At 47.0% G+C, this 21020-nt stretch overlaps 1 protein-coding gene across 8 annotated transcripts in view; it reads left to right on the forward strand.

Annotated features, from left to right (window-relative positions):
- Positions 1–20273, forward strand: part of Dip2 (disco-interacting protein 2) — a 37305-nt gene extending 17032 nt beyond the window's left edge. For 4 of the 8 annotated variants that reach the window (XM_076430679.1, XM_076430680.1, XM_076430681.1 and 1 more), the window contains 14 exons: positions 2301–2438; positions 7756–7950; positions 9057–9549; positions 9916–10252; positions 10335–10558; positions 10889–11478; positions 11561–11991; positions 12175–12406; positions 14441–14571; positions 15241–15627; positions 15991–16326; positions 16796–17092; positions 17164–17717; positions 17940–20273. In XM_076430679.1, the coding sequence (XP_076286794.1) occupies positions 2301–2438; positions 7756–7950; positions 9057–9549; positions 9916–10252; positions 10335–10558; positions 10889–11478; positions 11561–11991; positions 12175–12406; positions 14441–14571; positions 15241–15627; positions 15991–16326; positions 16796–17092; positions 17164–17717; positions 17940–18192 (4598 nt within the window). In that variant the 3' untranslated portion in view covers positions 18193–20273. The remainder of the gene's footprint in view (positions 1–2300; positions 2439–7755; positions 7951–9056; positions 9550–9915; positions 10253–10334; positions 10559–10888; positions 11479–11560; positions 11992–12174; positions 12407–14440; positions 14572–15240; positions 15628–15990; positions 16327–16795; positions 17093–17163; positions 17718–17939) is intronic. The other 4 variants (XM_076430683.1, XM_076430685.1, XM_076430682.1 and 1 more) reach the window with 3 other exon arrangements.
- The last annotated feature ends 747 nt before the right edge of the window (positions 20274–21020 follow it).

A 21020-nucleotide genomic window follows, 5' to 3' on the forward strand; every position in this document is an offset into this window, starting at 1 on the left:
ACACTGATTTTATCACAGAAGAAGTTTAGAACTAATCGCTTAAAATTTTGGGGTAAAATATTAATAATCATTTGTTGATTATTAGCCCCAAGAGCCAGGACAAAAATTATTTTCTCCTTTTTAGAGCATTTTAACACATTACCGGTGATTATTGCATAATTTTGAAAAATCTACGGTACATGGCTAAACACTTTTTAATGTAACCTTTCATAGCAACAGCAATTTTCTTTGAAAACTAACAAATCACCCTCAATAACGTCATCTAATGGTTTCATTGAAGATCGCAATGTAAAAGAAAGTTTCTATGATTTCTGTTGGTACAGCACAATGATTGAAAGTCCTATTAATAGGCTTCCGGTAGGTAAAGTGTTAATATAAGCGTGGTTTTCGAAAAGTTCTTTTTACATATTTCATTTTCTATTTTTATTGTCATCGGAAGCAAGTGTGTATAGAAAATTTCAGCAAGATTGGACTATGGGAAGAGGTTTAAAATTCGATTACAAGATTTGACGCATACAACAACACGGCAAGTTAATAGAAGCGTGGTAATAAAATATAGGTCGTTGATCGTGATACAACGTGAAGTAATTCATCGCGGACCGTGCGCGGACGCGACATTTTTCTAATAAAAAAATAACTGGAGATTTGTATCTATTTGTAGCTTCAAGAACTAAACGAATAAAAAGGTTAGGAAAAGAAGTACCTGGTCGGTGAGGGGAACACAGAATCGCGAATCGCTTCTCACAGACCCACCTCCTCGTCCGACCCCTCTCCACGCCACAGAGAACTGCGGACACAATCGATAAAACTGAAATCGTCGTAGTCGTCGCAGCTTCCGAAGGTGGAACGACCGATCGTCGCTACGACATTCGAACCGCGCCTAAAGAAACGATTCTATTGAAATTCATTGCGGCCGGCCGGAGTAGGTTGCGCTCCCTTCGAGACGAGTCGAGACTATTCGAGACAAGCGGAGCAACGGAGATAGAAAAGAGTAGTTGTAAACGGAGAGAGGAAGGGCGTGTATGTGTGTGAGAGAAAAGGAGTGTGTGTGTCTCTCTTCTAATCTCTTGTATAGCAAGTTTTGCGTCTTTCCGTCAGTTTTCCTTCGATCCGGAAGAGAGATTCGGTCCCTGTTCTAGGGGTGAATCTGCACCTCTGGATCGGTGGACATTTGTAAGAGAAACTTGCCGCAAAATTGTTGGTAAAGTTGTGTTTTACATCAACACCTTCCACTCATCCAGAAGAGAAGAAGTTTGAAAGAATCCACATGTCGCACAAAAATAGTTATCGAGATATAAGCTGTTATAGTTTTTACAAAATTTTATTATGTGGAGTTATACGTATAGAGTATAGACAAAAGCCCACTACTACATTCCACCCGACCGTGTTAATGAGACAGAACATAATCGTGTGCGCGACTCGAGACAAACGAAACCGTACCAAGTGATCGTCTCCCTGCCCATTCGGATCAAAAGGTTTTACACTGCAAATTCACCATTCGCAAGTAAATTTCATCTTTCTGAAAATCAATTTCACCCATTGAGAATATTTAAAATTATTTATTTATTTATTTCGATTAAACTATATATTTTATGAATTTATATAATTTATATTATTTTTTATTTCGAGTCTGCATTTTTCTATTGCGGCCCTCGAATGAATTTATAACACTTAATGAGGCCTTTGGTGGTAAAAGAGTTTAACATGCCTGTTCTACATAGTAAAATTTTGCAAGAACTTCAACAGCTTATATCTCGATAACTATTTGTTTGCGACATGTGTGGCTTCTTTCAAAATTTTTCTCGTTCCGACGACTGCGAAAGGTGTTGATGCAAAAACAAACTTTAGCAAGAATTTTCTTCGTTATAAAGAATTCTGCGGCAAGTTTCATTTACAAATGTCCACCGATCCAGAGTTGTAGATTGACCCTTACGTCGGATGACCATTACTTTTTATACACCGCGTACAAGTTGCACCGCTCGAAAGCCCGATGTAGCCCCGAAGTATCGTTTCTCAAGGCCCGGCTCGTTAGTAGGATAAAAGCGTCGACGGTATAAAGTACAGAGGATATAACGGCTGTAGAAAGTATAAATATATTTCTAGATTCTAGAGTATAGAAAACAGAGAATATAGAACCTAGACTATAGCATATAGAATATAGAATATACATTATAGAATATAGAGTACATATAGAGTACATATAGAGTATAAAGAGGACCGAGACCGAGTAACCCGCCGATCCTCGTAGAGCTCCTTTCTCTGTCTATGTGGCGTTGTTGTTGTTGTTGTGTTGCATGCAGGAGGCCGGCTAGTACCTGGCGGGATCGCTAGTCCCCCGGGATCTGGCGGCTCGACCGGAAACACCGGGAACTCGAACTCGGCGGCTGCGAGACGCGGCAATCGCAGACTCACGCGCAATGAGAGCCGCTATCATTCCGGTGAGTACATCACAGCTGGACGATCAAACGGTCCGAGAGCGAGAGCGAGAGCGAGCGCGAACGCGAGCCCGAGTGCGACCGCGCGACGATAAATAAGCCACGGAAAAGAAAACAGAAAGAACCGTTTAACGGGTCCTTAACCCTCTCGGACGACGCCGGCTATGCCTCGTATGCACGCTTTTAACGTCTACTTATTCAACGTATAGAGGAGAGCCTTAAACCGTGCAGCACGTCGCAGTGCCGGCTTCGTCCTGCGAACTGCCAAAGTAGCTCTTTCCTTCTTCCACTTTCTTTCTTTCTCTCGTTTCTTGCGGTCGTAGGCGGGCTTGTTTTTCTCGGACGCAATTCCCCTCCGATTACGCGCTCGTCCATATCGTCCCCGAGTTTCTTTTTTCTCTCGTGTCGTGGACGACAACGATGTCGATTATGTCCCACTTCACTCTCGTCGCGTTTTTTTCCAGATGATTCACGACGTACAATATTTTTGAAATGGTTTGTTTCGAGTCCGGAGACGTCTCGTTTAAATTTAATCATTTGTTCGCGCGCGGATTTCATAGTCGCCCGATTCTACTTCGGTGCGGGATGATTTTAGAAGATGTGTGCCTCGCCTCGCCTCGCCTTCTTTACCTCTGCTATCCCTCTCCTCTTCTCGTCTTGCTGGAGCGAGGACGCTTCAAGATATTCAGATTTTATGGTAGAATTGATAAAGAGGCCGTCGGTGTTCAAGGGTTTCCTCAGCAACCCTGTAAACCAGACGCGACGGACTCTCGACCGATGTAAACGCAACGGTTGACGCAGAAAGTGGGAAGAGAAACGATTAAAAGCAGATTTTACCTTTCTCATAAAAAGAATCTACCGCTAATCGATCGAGAGTCCGTCGTCGGCTAATTAAGTCGCGATTTAAAGAGGTTCCTCGGCAAAGATGAATGTGAAATCGTGATCGGTTCGCTCGGACTCGCTCGGAAATCGCGACCCGCGATCCGAGTAATCGCTCGGCATTAAGCTCGATTAGCTCGCCGCGCGGAAATGTGGTCCGCGAGTGCGAGGAATGTGCTTTCGGCGCGCGAGTGCTTTCTGCTCTGATGAAACGTTTCCTCCCCTGCGCGACATTCGCGCTCCTCCGATTCCACGACTTCCCCTCGATCGACTCCTCGACTTTTCGAGTCTCGGAAGCAGCTAGTCGCGCAGCGATTGCCGCCGGACAAACGAACCAGCTGCTTTTCCCGGGAATAATGCATCGATCACCGTAAGAGATCGTCGATTCGGAATGCTGCCTGTAATTGCACGAACACTCCACCTCTCCCACCTGCCGGCACAAAATTCATTTCCGTGTTGTTTCCCTCGATCGCTCGATCGGCGTTCCAATGTTTCTTCCCGCGGAACCTTTCCCGAACAATTGTCGCCACGGAATCGATGTATAAATTTTCGTGGAAAGTTTAAAAAAACTGGCTGCTTCAATCATCCTTTTTTTTTCCACGTCATTTTTGTTTGTCTCTTCATATTTTCGTTTCTTTCGTTTTCGTTTCAACGTCGAATCAACAATCCTCAAGATCGGAAAGCGGTCTGTGTAACGTGTTTAATCGTCGAAGTGAATTTTCCTTTTTTTTCGCGTTCGAAAGCTTACGTCGACGTAAGAAATGAAAATCGGCCGTAGACGGTGGAGATCTTGCTTGATTCGAACCCGGTATCTTCTCTCGCGCGGTGCTCGCCAGAACGGAACGAAAAACGAACGGTTCTCCGTTCGGCGCGTAAAAGTCCGCGCGTAGAAACTTGATGTATTTCGAGTCGCGAGTCTAAACGTCTAGAGGCCTGGCACTACACCGTTACCGGTCGAAGAGGACGAGCGTTGCTCGAGAAAGACGAGTCGCCGTCCGCTCGAGAATCATCCTTGCGCACCATCTCCAAGCAATCGGTGCATTGTAGACGAAGGAACCGAATCAATATCGCTGCGGGTGTAATGAAGAACGCCGCGTGTCACAAGCTTCCACTTTCGAGATATTGCTGGGAAGGCCCCAAGTGTCCGACTTCGATTTTGATAATTTTTTGTGAGATGATATTACATGGATCCCTAATTATGGATGCAAAATATCAGGTGCAGTTACTCAATAGTTTTAAAGATATAAACAATCAAAGTTTCATACTTTCATCCACTAGCCGTGTAAGCAGGTTGCGTGAAAGTTCAATTTTTTATATCTTTAAAACTATTGAGTAACTACACCTGATATTTTGCATACATAATTAGGGATCCGTATACCATTACGCCACAAAAAATTATCAAAATCAAAGTCGGACACTTGGGGTCCTTATCACCCTTGTTTTGTATCCGGTATTTTATTTTTTTGGAAAATACTGGATACTATATTATTACCCTGGTTTTGTATCCAGTATGTTAGCTTTTTGGAAAATACTGGACTCAAAACCAGGGTAGTAAGGTTCTGTCCGACTGGCCCGTAAATTAATTGTTCGCACGTGCTTAGTTATGGAATTTGTTTCCATAACTTCCTTTCAATTATTGCGTAAACTGAAATTTTTTGAGATTGTGACATATGGCGTTTCTCCTTACAACCACAGATTTGACCGCAAACATATGCTTGGGAAGATTGTACGTCGTCGAATGTCTTGGGTCGTGTATTCTCGCACTGTGGTGAAATTCGTCGAGCAACATATGTATTCGAATTTCAAAACGAAAATTGCCGAAGTAGCGATTGTACGGCTCGTCTCGCTTTGTTTCGTTTCGTTTCACGTTCTAACCACAGCCCACCGTTTCCGCGGAGGTTTTCACAGTTCGGGAAATAAAAATGAAAGTAATTCGGTCCGACGTACGATACATATGCGGTACGCTTTACGCCGTACACTGTATACGCCATACGCCCCAGCGCGCGGTATGGTGGATGGGGCAATACAACTATACATATAGTTGCCAGTTCGGATGATCAATGGTGTTCGTAGGTTGTAGGTTCACATCTTTACGAGGGTGATTTAAATCATCCTTGCTCCTTACTCGACGTATCGCTACATATTTCTACCTCAGATTTTCGAACGGAAATTCTGGTTCAATTGGAGACCCATTCGTATCCAGCGGATTCCCACAAAGCAAGACCAGGGACCATAACTATTATAACCAAAAAGAAACAAGTATTTCATCGACTGAAATCGTATTGGTTACAAACAACGATTATAAGTAAACGAAAATTTGTTCTCTTGTTGGTAAATGTTACCGTTGAGAGAAATTCATTTAGATCGCTTATAACAGTTATCAACGAGGGAAGTTCATTTCGATCGCTCATAACAGTTATCGATGAAAAAAATTGGTAATGGCTATTATTAAATAGTACAACTTTCAAATGGTAGACAATCAGTTATTTCAGAAATTTTTTATTCGTAAAATTAATTGCTACAATCAAAATTTAATGTGAAAAGCAAACAGATTTTGTGTTGTTCTTATGGTCTGTTGATTCGTCTTGTTGTACGAAACCTCCTCAATGAATTTTAGGCTTGCTCTATCCGAAAAAGGATAGACAACTCAATAATTAAATAATCAACCAAAATGTGAATTTTCTCGTCAATAATTATTATGAACAAGTGAAAAGAAATTCGATCATCGATAACTGTTATGAACGATCGAAATGAACTTCTCTCATCGATAACTGCTGTGAGCAATCGAAACAGGTTTTCTCCTTCGACAACAGTTATCGAGGAGGATCCAATTTTTTGGCCACTAATAACTAGACTGCGGATCTTTATGCAAAATAGAAAATGTTTGTATTAATTGTAAGATGCAGGAGCCAAATAAAAATTTCTTTCTTCTTTTAATAAGCTGATTAAGCTGAAGCCAATTTCTGTGATGTCTTTTAAATCGTTTTATTATGTCCACAGCTTTAAATTGTGCTTACCCATTTTTCTCATAAATGCATAAAATCCGCAGCCTACTAATAACTGTTATTCGTAACCAAAAAGTATAAAGATCGATATTTTTTTCAATCATTTTGTTCCTCGAATTTTTTTCTTAATATTTTGTGTACATTATCTTAAATTTCAATAACAATCGACCTTTTTTTTAATGATTTTTATCGTAGACAATTTTAGAATAACTGTTATCTTTGGTCCCTGAGCAAGACATTAGAATGCTTGATCATTTTCGCTCGTTCAGAACGGCTACACATGTAAAGATTAGAAACCGAAAAGAAAGCAACGTCGATGGAAAATATACAGAGAGAATCGCGATAAGAGCCGCGGTTGGATTCGGTCAGCGAATCGCGGCATTTCCGGTCGCCACCGCGCTTATTCGTATCGTTATTTCGACATCGGGCAAGATCGAGACGCGGTTTCTTGCGGGAGGCACTCGCGCGATCACGCAGGGTCCGTGCTGCGCAGTCGCGTGCAGCCACGGGGATATGATAATTCGCCGCGGCGCTGCTTTCCTGAAAAATTCCGGAATAAATTGTTCCTGGACGCGCGCGGCGAGCCTCGATTTACGGGACCGTTGAGCATCCGAACGCGTCCGCTGTTGCGTCGCCGTCCAGATTCGAGCAGATACCGAAACGTTGGTTTTTCCCTTCCGTCGGGGAAGCGTCGATCGCGTACAGCCATAAATTTGCTTGATCGAAAATCGTCGCGTCGCTTGAAACAGTGCACGATGACGGCAGCAATTTCGTAGCAGCGAACGCGTTCGAGATTCCTCGGCCAGCAAGCTACTTGAAACTTTACTGAAACTGACTGAACCAACGCGCAACGGTGCGGACCGAGTAGTCGAGTAGTTGAGTAGTCGAGTAGTCGAGTAGTCGAGTAGCCAGCAGGGTGGACCTTATTTTTTGTACCTTGATTTTAAAAAAATCAAGGTGACCTTGAAATGTCCTCCACCACTCCACCCACAAGAAAACAATTAATACTACGTAATGTAGCCCGTCATACCAAACAACTTTTGTAGGCACACTTTTTTTTGTCAACGACAACGTCTTCCGAGATATCCTGCTGATCTCACTTCAGCAGGACACCCTGTATATTCACAAGAACATGAACATTATTATCTTATCGAATGATACAATTTTAGAGGGCGACGTGAAAAGAATGTCAACAGATATAGCTAAGTTCCACCCTAGTAGCCAGGCTTTGCTCCTCGTAGAGAATGTAGCGTGCAACAGGATTCGAGCCTGGACTCGACGTCCAAGGTGCGAGCCGAGCGTACACCGGAGAATAGAATCTCGCGTGGGATGTGTACTTTGTACGGTCGCTCTGACGCTCGAAAGCTCGAAAGCTCGCAAGCACTAGAGGCGTTTCGACGTTGAGATTTGCTGATGGTTGGGCATTGATTGCACAGAGGTGCGGCAGGAGGCGGTACAGCAGGCTTTGGCAGCGATGCAGGGTCGGCCGAAGCCTTCGCTACCGATGCCGTCGAAGAGGACCTCCGTGATGGCCAGGAGTCCGGACAGGGAGCGTCGTGACAGTGGCGAGTCCAGCAGCGACGAGGACAGCGTGGTCACCGAGGAGAGCCCCGGCGCCGGTGGTCCGACGGGTATAACTTTCGAATCTCATTTTATCCGTGCGCACCTTGATTCGCGACCGCTTGTCCGTCGTAAATTCGCTTGGCTTCTCTTATTTGCATCTGCGGGAGAACGCGACGCTACGTAACTGGTCGTCGCGACTTTAGCCGCGTGCGCGCCATCATTCCGTTTAATCGTCGCTCTGCTCCGCGCCGCGCCGCGCCAATTGGTTTCGGTTTATCGCCTGTCGTTAAGAGGGTAGACTCGTTTTTCCAGGATTGCAAGGGTGCGGAATTGATGCCCTTCTCATTTCTCGATAATGCAAGCTGGGGTTTCTCAGTAGTCAATAGCGCTAGATGAAAGATCAATCTCTTTTCTATTTTATGTTAAAAATACGTTTGGTCCATTCATAAGAAAAGTTATTCTGATTTAAAGTGTGTGTAACCAGTTTTAGTGCAAGTCCTGTTCGTGGCCTTTAGATAAAAGATCAATCTAGGCCACAATCATCCTGAACAGTCCTATTTTTACGTTGACAAGGTGTAATGTGCATTATTCGGCAGCATGTAGCCGTCGCAGCTCTATGAAAATATCTAAATGCGCAGGTGTATGCTTCCGAATAATGGAAATTACTGAAATTACGCGTTGTAAACGTGAAAATCGGACATTCGAGGGCGATCGCGGCCTAGATTGATCCTTTATCTAGCGCTTTTGACTACTGAAAAGCCCCATCTTTCCATTATCGCGAAAGGAGTTGCAATCCTGGAAAGACGAGTCTACCCCTTTAATGCGGATTTGCTGTTGAGGCTCAGCCGCCGGAACGGACAATCGCCGGAGACGTTCGCCGCTATCAATGATTTTTCTTGGGCTACCGCTACTTCCGGGTAGCGAACGGAACGCAACCTCGCCGTTATTCTTTGAATTCGCCGTCAGAGCTGGATTTGTAGACGCGTGTCCGTTTTTCGCTGCGTACTCCCCGACGCTATCGGTATACGAGTATACGAGTATACGGTAAATGGCGAACGACAAACGCATTTGCGTCCACTCGAAACGCATAGACGGCAACCGGTCCCGGTTGCTTTCGGAGGCGCAGCTCGTTGCTCGTCGATCGTCGGTCCAAGACTTTAGCTTGGTGTTTTAGGCACAGGATTGTCGGACACGAGCAGCACCGGTTCGGCGCGGGATACGCCTCCACCTCCGAGACCACCGGCCAGGAGACCTCCTGGCGCGGACATCACGGACATCGCGGAGTACACGCCCCATGCCTACTGCAACATCCAACCACCGGACGTGACGCACACGAGCAACACGCCGGCCGCGCAACAGTCGACCAGGCGGCCGGGCGCCGACCGCGTGAATCGGTATCACGGGGTCGAAGATCAAAACAACACCGGGACCACCGGCCGATGGAAAGTGTCCGCAAAGATCCAACAGCTTCTCAACACCCTGAAGCGGCCGAAGCGACGACCGCTGCCCGAGTTCTACGAAGACGACGACATCGAGCTGGAAATCGCAGCCAATCCGAAGGACCCGAACGCCCCGAAACCCGAGGGCGGATCCATGACCTCCGCGATCGGCGAGGCAACCTCGGTGGCCGCCGGACTTCCAAGGTCGCTCGAGGCCGCTATTCAAAGGTCAGAGTTATACCTGCTACCTACGAATCGGGTCGAAATCAAATTAAATCTAGAACCGGCGATTAGGAGGGGGGCAGACTCTAGGATTTCTAGGATTGCAAGGGTGCAATTAAACGTTAAACAAAAGATCAATCTAAAAAGTCCTACTTTTTAGCTTTATCAAGAGCTAAATCGGCTTTGTGAAAATAGCTACATGCGCAGCTTTATGCTTCCAAATAATGGAAATTACGCCTCGTGAACGTAAAAGTAGGACTTTTTCGAGGGCGTTTGCGGCCTAGATTGATCTTTTATCTAGCGATGTTGACAACTGAAAAACCCCATCTTTGAAACCCTTCGACTTTTGGTAACCATGTTGTTTTCATTCAGGTACGGCTCGTCGACGTGCAAAGCGCCGGTCGCGACGGTTCTCGATCCGAACGGCAAGTTTTGCGTGACGCTGACTTACGGGAAGCTCTTGAGTCGCTCCCACAAAATAGCTTACACGTTGCTGAACAAGGCTCTGAGTCGTGGAGGCGATTGCTGTCTGAAGCCCGGCGACAGAATCGCCCTGGTTTATCCGAACAACGATCCTATCAGCTTCATGTGCGCCTTTTACGGTTGCCTTCAAGCTGGAATCGTACCAGTGCCGATAGAGGTACCCCTGACGCGCCGGGACGCGGGCTCGCAGCAGATCGGCTTCCTTCTGGGAAGCTGCGGCATTCAGGTGAGACATTAATTTCCCATGTTTCTCGCTCGCCGCTTTTCGCTAAATGACAAATTTAATAAAACCGACGCGATATCTCCAGGTGGCGTTGACCAGCGAGGCCTGTCTAAAAGGCTTGCCAAAGACCGCGGCTGGCGAAGTGGTAGCGTTCAAAGGCTGGCCGAAGCTTCACTGGTTCGTGACAGGACACTTGGGCAAGACACCCAAAGATTGGCTACCTCCCCCGCGGTTAACCGACGACACCCCGGCGTACATCGAGTACACCACCGACAAGGATGGCTCGGTGATGGGAGTGACGGTGACCAGGTATCCGTTCATGGTTCTTTTTTATTTTCATAGAATTAACCTTTAACTACCCGCGCTGGTGTAAAAAGTACACCAATACAATAACATATATGTACTGTCCAGAGCACGAGAGAAAACTAGCGGGAGGGGAACGGGGGCAAGAGGAACGCAAAGGCAATCTTCTTAACCCCTTCCCTGCCCGCTAGTTTTCTCTCGTGCTCCGCACAGTACATACTCAGTCACACAGTGATACATGTGGTGTACTGAATACACCGCGCGAGTAGTTACGTGAAAATTCAGGGCGCGGATAGTTAAAGGTTAACTTGATCACTGTCGTGTCTTTGATTCCAGATCGGCGATGTTGACGCATTGCGGGGCGTTGACGCAGGCCTGCGGCTACACGGAGGGCGAGAACGCGGTTTGCGTTTTGGACTTTAAGCGGGAGGTCGGTCTCTGGCACAGCACCCTGACCAGCGTCCTGAACGGGATGCACGTCATCTTCATCCCGTACGCTCTGATGAAAGTGAATCCCGCTAGTTGGATGCAGATGATCACGAAACACCGGGCCAGCGTGGCCGTGGTGAAGTCGCGAGATCTTCATTGGGGTCTCCTCGCCACGAAGGACCACAAAGACATCTCGTTGTCGTCGTTGAGGTTGCTGCTGGTAGCCGACGGGGCGAATCCATGGTCTTTATCCTCCTGCGATCAGTTCCTCTCGGTATTCCAGTCGAAAGGATTGCGACCAGACGCCGTGTGCCCGTGCGCGTCCTCCAGCGAGGCCCTAACCGTCTCCGTTAGGAGACCGGGTCGGGCTGGCGTGAATGCCACCGGCCGTGGCGTGCTCTCCATGTCCGGACTGAGCTACGGGGTGGTCAGAGTGGATCAAGAAAATTCGCTGACGTCGTTAACGCTTCAGGACTGCGGTCAAGTGATGCCAGGGAGTAAGTTTGCCTCGACACCTTCAAAAATCTATGTTTATCTTGTTCCGTCTCTGTGAGACCGTGTATCAATTTCCTCGCAAAGGTATCGTGGTCGTGATCAAAATGGAAGGACAACCGTTCATCTGCAAGACCGACGAAGTGGGCGAGATTTGCGTGCACAGTTCGGCGACCGGGAACCAGTACTGGGGACTGCAAGGACTAACCAACAACACGTTCAAGGTGTCTCCGTTGCAAGCCGACAGTAGTCCCCTCGGCGACGTGGAATACACGCGGTCCGGTTTGTTGGGCTTTCTCGGTCCGGGCGGTCTGGTGTTCGTCTGCGGGTCTCGCGACGGTCTTATGACCGTCACCGGCAGAAAGCACAACGCCGACGATATCATCGCTACCGTTCTGGCCGTGGAGCCTATGAAGTTTATTTACCGTGGGAGAATCGCCGTGTTTAGCGTACGAGTGCTGAGAGACGAGAGAATATGCGTGGTCGCGGAACAACGACCGGATTGCAGCGAAGAAGAGGTGAGCCCTTTTATGTTGCGCGGTTGCTACGAGTGGGCAGCTACCTGACAATTTTTATTGTCCGAAGACCCTAACGTCATAGATTTCCCGACTTCAACTTCGGGTACCCGCCCACCCCTAGCGGTTGCCAGCCGAACCTTTCGAGCGCGGGTAAACATTTACAGGGATTCTACTTTTTTGCAGAGTTTCCAATGGATGTCGCGAGTTCTCCAAGCGGTGGATTCGATCCACGCCGTTGGGATCTACTGTCTGGCGCTGGTGCCACCCAATTATTTACCAAAGACGCCGCTCGGTGGTATACACCTATCCGAAACGAAACGACGTTTTCTAGAGGGTACCCTACACCCGGCTAATGTTCTGCTTTGTCCGCACACTTGCGTTACCAATCTACCGAAACCACGCGAAGTCCATTCAGGTAAGCGGTCGCGCGTTCACCCGCGAGTACTATGCCCCCGAAACCGAACACCGCACAGGTATACCGATCGAAATTCACCGACCAATGAATCGTCAATGAATTTACATGAATGTCAGCAAGTACAAGGATTTATATACGCTCTTTTTGCTCTTGTGGTTATTATAACGTTTCCACGTTTCTTTCTTTATTTTCTGCGCAAGCCGACCGAAGCGGAGGATCCAAGGAACCGGTGCGAGAGACAGCGGTCCGAGATCAGTCGCGGGAAAGATTCCTCGAGAAAAATGGAAAGGTGATCCTGCTCTTCCGCACCGGTTCCTTGGATCGCGTCGCTCGACCATTTTATTATGGGAATGATCAATGAGAGAATGAATGAAAGCGATCGCTCGAATTCGATCCGATTCGATTCGAATCGGGTGTCGCGACTCCCCGACTAACGCGAAGGAACGTAACACTTTGCGCTTCTCTGCCGGAGTTATAGTCGTCGGTAGGCTTTTTTAGCAACTTGGCACAAATGTACAAAGTATATAACCGTCTCTTGCTACATATCATGTATCCCACGTTAACCCACCTCACTACTCTATCACCGAGTACTTCTTGACCCTGTAACGCTGCCGAGGTCCGGGTCCGATTCGATTTGGCTCGTCACCATTGCTCCGAAAACGAGTACAACGAGATCGAGCCGCGAAATCGTCGTCGACACATCCTCTGCAGCTTAGGGTCGATGCTTCGCATGTATTTTTTATCATCTATCATCTATTTATTTTCTATTCGCTCTTCTTTCTTTTGGCTGTGCTCCGAACACCCCGTAGTGGTCCCTGTGGCTGTAGGTAGACGGTACGAATAGAGTATGTTCGGCGACGCGAGATCGTTCGATGAATCGACATATCTCTCTCATCGACGGTGCTCTATCCGTTCTCGATCGTAAGAACGTTTCGGCGATCGATTTCGCGTCGCCTAACCGAGACGCATCCGAGCGTAACCAGTAACCAGCAGGGATGGGATCAAGTCCAACATACAATACTCACGAATCCGAGGCAATTTCAATAACCAAGTTTCATTTCATGGATTTCGAGTTTCAATGATTATATTTGAAATGTATTCATTTTATAGAAACTGATATCGAACCTCGGAATAAGATCTTGCAAGCTTTGAAAAGATACTTGTCGAATCTTTCACAAATAGTACCCGAATCTTGGAAGTTGGAACTGCATAGTGGGTTTCAAGCACTTTATTTATTAAATTCGTAACTATTTCAGAATAGTATATGTCATTTACAATACTTGGTTTTAGCTTATTTCTTATTTTATTCATGCTATTCCTTGCTTTTGAAAACACTCTTTCCGAAGATACAGAAGTGGCCATTGTACAAAAATATACACGTGCAATTTTTGATAAAATGTCGAATTAAATTATGCATTAAAGGACATCATAATTGATTTTCAAAGTAAAAGAAATAATGATTAGAAAAACCAGAGAATATCTGGTACGATATTCAGAAAAGTTTCGAGTCTGTTCGACCAAGATTCTACAATAATATAAATACTTGCAAGTATTACTTGTAAAAGGTTCGAAACTATCTGGCATAGGTTCGAGTATACTTAGGAGTACTATTTCTATTTTTCGAAGTACATATAATACTTATAGAAAGTTCGAATGCAATCAATCAAAGTTCGAACCTGTTTGCAAGGTAGTTGATCACATCCCTAGTAACCAGTAACCAGTAACCAGTAACCTCTCGAACAGCACAGAACAACACTATGTTTATTTTCTACCCTTTGTATCGGGGTTGTTGGTTATTATTCTTTACATCGTTCTTTTGGTTGAATCGAGTACGTACGATCCACGGAATGCTCCGAGCACGCCTGTAACAAGGACGTGGCTTAACCGCCATCCGACGATAACGAACCAACCATCTTTCACGAACCTTTATAGCTTTGATATTCCGGCCTCAGTCAGGGGAGAGTGTGTGAGCTACTCATTATTGGGTTGAGTGTTTGTGTTGGTTTACTAACGGAAAGGTGCGGGGGCGTGTAGCGGGGGATTCTGTTGCAGACGTTGGTCCGGCCAGTGTGATGGTGGGCAACATTGTTCAGGGTAACAGACTGGCCTCCGCTCAAGGACGGGACATGGGCGTCTTGGACGAGGATAGCGATAACGCTAAAAAGGTTCGTACACTGCGCGCTGGTTCCAAGTGTTCGCATATCGTCGGCCTCGTATCAAAATTGCCCGAGTCCGAAAAAGTAAATTTCACAGGAGGCGAGAAAGAAACGATTTAAGGGTCATTCCATGCCAAATCGATCACTTTTTGCAGGCACCGTCGTCGATTTTGTTCTAAACGAAATATGTTGTAGTCCATGTGAAATTAGGGGGGGTTTAAGTCATTATTTTGCCGGTTTCGAATTTTTTTTAGAAATGGCAAGCCTTCGAAGTTTTCAATTTTTGCCCATTTTGGCGAAAACGGGCCTCACTTACGAATTTTTATCTCGGGAACTGTTTGTCCGATTGAGCTACATTTTTTTTGTTTTATTCGGAAAGGATTGGACTATCACAAAATAATTTTTTTAACCTCGAAAATCAACTTTATAACGTCGAAAAATTTAAACAAATTCTTGTTTTACGTTTCTTTCGATGAGGGGCCAGAGTGTTTCTCCTCTAAAATGAGCCCTTGAGAAAAATGGAGCCACAAAATGGGCTCATTTTAGAGGGGAAACTTCTAGGAATATAACCATATTTTTTCAATGTGTAGTTTTCATATGTGGCCGGCGATATGTTCGATTGATTTCGAAGCGGAACCGATAAAAGCTTGCGTTCGTAATCGATGTATCGAATTTCAGTATCAGTTCATCTCGGAGATTCTACGGTGGCGAGCTGTGAGCACCTCCGACCACGTGATATTCACGTCGTTGAACGCGAAGGGAGCGGTCGCGACTTCCCTGTCCTGCTCGCAGCTGCACAAGAAGGCCGAACGAATCGGAAATCTGTTGTTGGACCGCGGACGAATCAATACCGGAGATCACGTTGCATTGATATTCCCTCCTGGTACAGACTTGATATGCGCGTTCTACGGCTGCCTGTACGTTGGAGCAGTGCCAGTTACCATCAGGCCGCCGCATCCCCAAAATCTCCAGACCACTCTGCCAACCGTTCGCATGATCGTGGACGTTAGTAAGTCGGTGCTCGTGCTCACCAATCAGAATATCCTGAAACTCTTGAAAACGAAGGTACGTAGCGTCTCGTTCTTCTTTTTATCCTTCCCCTTCGCATTCTCCTCCACCTTTCTCCTGTCGTTGTTGCCGTTGTTGTTATCGTAATCATTAGACTGCGCATCTTTATGCATTTATGGCTCATAGATATTTTTAAAAAATGCCAGAGTATCAAATTCGATAGAATTCAGTACGATTTTTATTTGTTTTGTATCTACAAAGGTTGTTTCCATGAAAAAAAATATAGTATTCTATTTGATGCCACTTTCTCAAAATTTGTCTATAAAAAATAAAAATTGCATAAACATCCGCAGTCTAGTAATTATTGTTACACGATGGGTACGCGGCAACGAATTCGTCTGATTGATTGACCGAACGCAGGAGGCGAACAACGTGATCGAAGTAAAGAGCTGGCCGACGATTCTCGATATGGACGACATGCCAAAGAAGAAGCTACCTGTTATGTATCGAGCTCCGACAGCGGAAATGTTGGCTTACCTGGACTTCAGCGTCTCGACGACGGGCATGCTTGCCGGAATAAAGATGTCCCACGCGGCGGTGACGTCCCTGTGCCGTGCCATGAAACTTGCCTGCGAACTGTACCCGTCGAGGCATATCGCCCTATGCTTGGACCCGTACTCCGGACTAGGATTCGCTCTGTGGTGTTTGAGCAGTATATACAGCGGACATCATTCCATTCTTATTCCGCCATCGGAGGTTTGTTTCGTCTCTTTCCGTTGCGATTCATCGTCTAAAGCCGTTATTGGACTAGGCCACTTGCGCATAGGGTATTAGACTAAGCCACCAGTTGCGCCACCAGCATCTTTGTACCAATACCACGTATGTCTTCTTTTAAATACGCTAGAAGATCGTAAAAGGACGACTTTCACATTCGAAAATACCGAAAATATAATATAATCCTTTATAAGGATATGCATTTTCTCTCCTCTTTTTGAATAAAAGAGCAAGAAAAAGAATCGTTCGTTTGATGCCATTCTCCTTCTACAATAGCACAGCTTTGCATCGACAGCGGGAATAAACGCGTCGTTTCTTGTTACGGTGGCCGATTATATATATTAAAGCCCTTCAATTCGGTGGCGCCGCCAGTGGTCTAGTCTAATTGCGGCCTAATTTCGACGAGTTGTATGTATTGTTCCAACCGATGCCAAACGCTCCTGATTCGCAGGTGGAAGCTAATCCGGCGCTGTGGCTGTCCGCCGTTAGCCAGTCCAGAGTGAGAGACACGTTTTGCTCGTACGGCGTGATGGAGCTTTGCACGAAGGGTCTCGGCTCCTCTGTTCACGCTTTGAAGGCGCGGGGCGTCAGTTTAGCCTGCGTGAGAACGTGCGTGGTCGTGGCCGAGGAGAGACCTCGAATCGCCCTCACCACGAGCTTCAGCAAGCTCTTCTCCGCTCTGGGTCTCAGTCCTCGTGCGGTGTCCACCTCGTTCGGTTGCAGAGTGAACACGGCCATCTGCTTACAGGTAGGGAAACCGACCCGGAAACCGAAAATCGAATTTTCACCGCAACATTCATCGTTTGCCTTTTGAAACAGGGTGCGTCCAGTCCAGAACCATCCACAGTGTACGTGGACCTCAGAGCACTGCGAAACGATCGGGTCTCGTTGGTTGAACGAGGTAGCCCGCACTCCCTGTGCCTGATGGAATCGGGCAAGTTGCTACCCGGGGTAAAAGTGATCATCGCGAATCCAGAAACGAAGGGACAATGCGGAGATTCTCACTTGGGCGAGATCTGGGTGCAGTCGGCTCACAACGCCAGCGGCTACTTCACGATTTACGGAGACGAAAGCGACTACGCGGATCACTTCAACGCTCGCCTGGTCACGGGGAACACGAACGAAGTGTACGCGAGGACCGGTTACCTGGGTTTCTTGAGACGCACCGAGAGCGTACAGCAATCGGTGATCAGCGACGTTCCCGGGGACACGTCCGCCGCGGAAGCGGATCTTGTACCCGGCGACGCCGAGTTGCACGACGCCGTGTTCGTTGTCGGCGCTTTGGACGAGGCTATTCTGCTCAGGGGCATGCGGTACCATCCGATCGACATCGAGAACAGCGTGATGAGGTGTCACAAGAAGATCGCGGAATGGTGAGTAAAGCTCTGGGACTCTCTCGATTAGAGATCGCGATATTGAACGTGTACTAGAATGCACCTGTACACGTGGCACGTGAACGAGTCAGGAATCAACAGTTTCACGTACCACGTGTACAGAAATACACAGATATTAAAAAGATCTCTGCTCTCGATAGTTCCCATAGATTCAATAGATCGTATAAAACGCTAAAAACGTGTCCCCGTACCATTTTGCAGCGCCGTATTCACGTGGACCAACCTGCTGGTAGTCGTGGTGGAGCTCGACGGTAGCGAGAGCGAGGCTCTGGACCTCGTGGCCCTGGTGACCAGCGCCGTTCTCGAGGAGCATCACCTGGTGGTGGGCGTGGTGGTGGTGGTGGATCCCGGAGTGGTCCCGATAAACTCGCGCGGCGAGAAGCAACGAATGCACCTGCGGGACGGTTTCCTGGCGGACCAACTCGATCCCATTTACGTCGCGTACAACATGTGAGCAGCGACAGAATGCCTGGCTGGTACCGTACAGTCCGGTCGCGTTGCCTCCGCTTCCAGCTACCTTCGACCGAAGATCGCGAGTCGAACTCGTGACTCGAACGTCCACTGTTCCTCGAAGAGAACGGTTTCCCGTGGCAGGAGGAAGATCATCGGGAAGATATCGCGAGGGATCCGCTCCTGTATTTTTCGAAAGAATGTCGTTCCCGAACGAACGTTTCGCTTCTCCTTCGAGATAGCTACGAGCGTACTCGGATTCTGATTTGAGGAGCGCGACTAGCGAGGACGCGCGCGATGTCCTCGCTCGTCGCGCCCCTCGACCAAATGGTTACCGGACGTTTGTCGCCAGCGTACACTCCGTGGTAGCCTTCAGCGACGACCAATGGGATTGCGAGGAGCAGTTATCGGCAGGCGGATAACTCGTGGATTCCAAGGGAGCTAACCAAGAGGGGAGAGCGAGGAAAGGAACGTTGTTAACGTTGTTAAACAATATACGCACAGTGCATCGTCGGATGCTCGAAGGATTAAAGAGACTAACTCGCTTCCATCTTGTCGGCGGAGAACACGTACAGCGCTCGAACTGCCATGACGAACAACGCTCAAACTTGAACGATCGACGATGCTTCTTCACCTCGAATCACCGGCGACGTCGAGGCGATCATAAGATCATTGGTTGTTTATCAACGACATCGGAACGGTAGTGTGATTTTTTACCAGTGGGAGAGAAACAAACGGGAAACCGAACGAGTTATTTTAACGGGCGAACGAGGCGTTGCTGCCCGATCGTGGCCCGTGAATACCACATCCGTGTATACAACAACTGTCTCTGGTGTCTATTAGAGAGAAAGAGAGAGAGAGAGAGAGAGAGAGAGAGAGAGAGAGAGAAAATGGGAGGGACGAAAACAAGATGAAAGAATTTGATACACTTTTGTCGTAGACCCGTGTAGCTTAACGGATTTTTTACTACGTAAAGAGTAACGATTAGCCAACATAATCTATATTCTATCGTAACGTGAACAAGTTTTAACTGTCGACAGTTTTTTCTAATGTATCGCCGCTGAACGACACACGAACACGCGCTCGCGCGTACATACATTGCAATTCGTGACGCAGAACGCGTACACGCTCGACGGCGACGGCGAACAGAGATTTCGATCCAATGGTAACCATTCGCGCTAACTCCGTACTTTTTCGAACAGTCCTCTTTGTCTCTTGGCCGGCGAATTTGCAAGAGTTTCAACGAGGAGCAAGAGTAATTGCTGGACTGCGGATAGCTTCAAAAAAGGCTAGAAAATTAAATTCCACAGAATTTAGTACGATTTTTATTTATTTCAGATCTACGAAGACTGCTACCACTGAAAAGAACATTTTACATGATTCCACTTTCTGAAAATTTGCCTAGAAAAATTGAAAATTCCATAAACATCCGCAGTCTAGTGATTACTCTCGCACTCAGCGCCTTTGGACCAGGAACATATTGCCGCGTCGTCGCCTTCGAGCGTACGCGCGCGGTTCGCTATCGCTCTGATTGTAATCGATTCGATAGGATTTCGTTCCGAGACAGTTTCTACGTTGTTGACATTGTACAACGATTTTGACGCGAATCGGTTCGGAAACGAGACACCGTGTAGATCGAAGAAGAACGGCAGGAAGGAAGGTAGAAAGGAAGAGGATGGAAGGGCCAGCAAGCCCGAGGCGGTCGGAGGTCTTACGATATTTAGCTGCGTCGCGCACAACACCGCACCGTTTTCTACCGTAGACTATTTATTGTATATTATACGCATTGGCACGCAATCGAATCGACGCGATCGGCGTGCCCGTTTTACTCTCCGATAAAGTCAATTTTCTTTTTTATACCAAGTGTTTTACTTGCTCGAGCTCGGCGAACGCCACGATGCTCGCGATTTATTGCGTGCCGAGAGAGAGGGTACACTTTTACGAATCCGCCCGGAAACAAACCGATTAACACAGGGAGTTCCAACTTATTCCCCTTCGACAACCGCAAGGTCCCCACTATACGAACCTCTTCCCTCTACTACGTACAGAGTGTAAAGGAATGTGTTTTCTTGGCTGCCATGTAATTGCATCTGTAATTAAAACGGTGCCGCAAAATTCTCCTTCACCTTGAATTTCAAGGTCAAATTTCTTCTGATTGCATTGTATTCTACTTTTTCGATGCAATAAGAAAATTTAACCTCGAAGTTTATGGTCCAGGACAATTTTGCGGCAGCTTTTTCTTACCGATCTTTATCGGATCCGAAGATGTGGAATACGCCTATGGCAGACAAGACCAAACGTTATACTATACGTACAACGATGAAGTCTAAAAGTAGGGGAAGGACCTAAACAGAAAGGTGCCGCGTATGACTCGCGAGCTACAAGTTGGAACTCCCTGGCTTAACAGATTTCTCGGAAGAAGACCGACGATCGCACGCGAATTTTCATCTCTCAGGGTTTAGATCTCGCGCGATACCTTTTTCGACGATACTTTAACGGACATGGCAAACCTAAGAAAACGAGTCGCGGAAAGGAGTCGGTCCACGGAGAAAAGTTACCCTCGAAACGCGACCATCGGTGAGAGTACTGAGAAAATTCCCACGCCGACTTTCTCTTTCTCCTTTTCTTGACTACTTTTCTAAGCACAAACGCGTTGGACAGGGTCCTTCGTCGACCAAAGCTCAAACCACGCGAATCGACGGCGTCGTCGCGACCAACGTCGACTTTCGGGTTGGAACTGGAAACGTCCGCTCGTCGATCCCCTCCCCGCTTCTATTTATTCGAAGGCGTAGTCGTCGATCGTCGAACCCGACTGGAAATCGAGAGCCGGCT

This window comes from Lasioglossum baleicum, chromosome 9, assembly GCF_051020765.1.
Source record: "Lasioglossum baleicum chromosome 9, iyLasBale1, whole genome shotgun sequence".
Classification (NCBI taxonomy): domain Eukaryota; kingdom Metazoa; phylum Arthropoda; class Insecta; order Hymenoptera; family Halictidae; genus Lasioglossum; species Lasioglossum baleicum.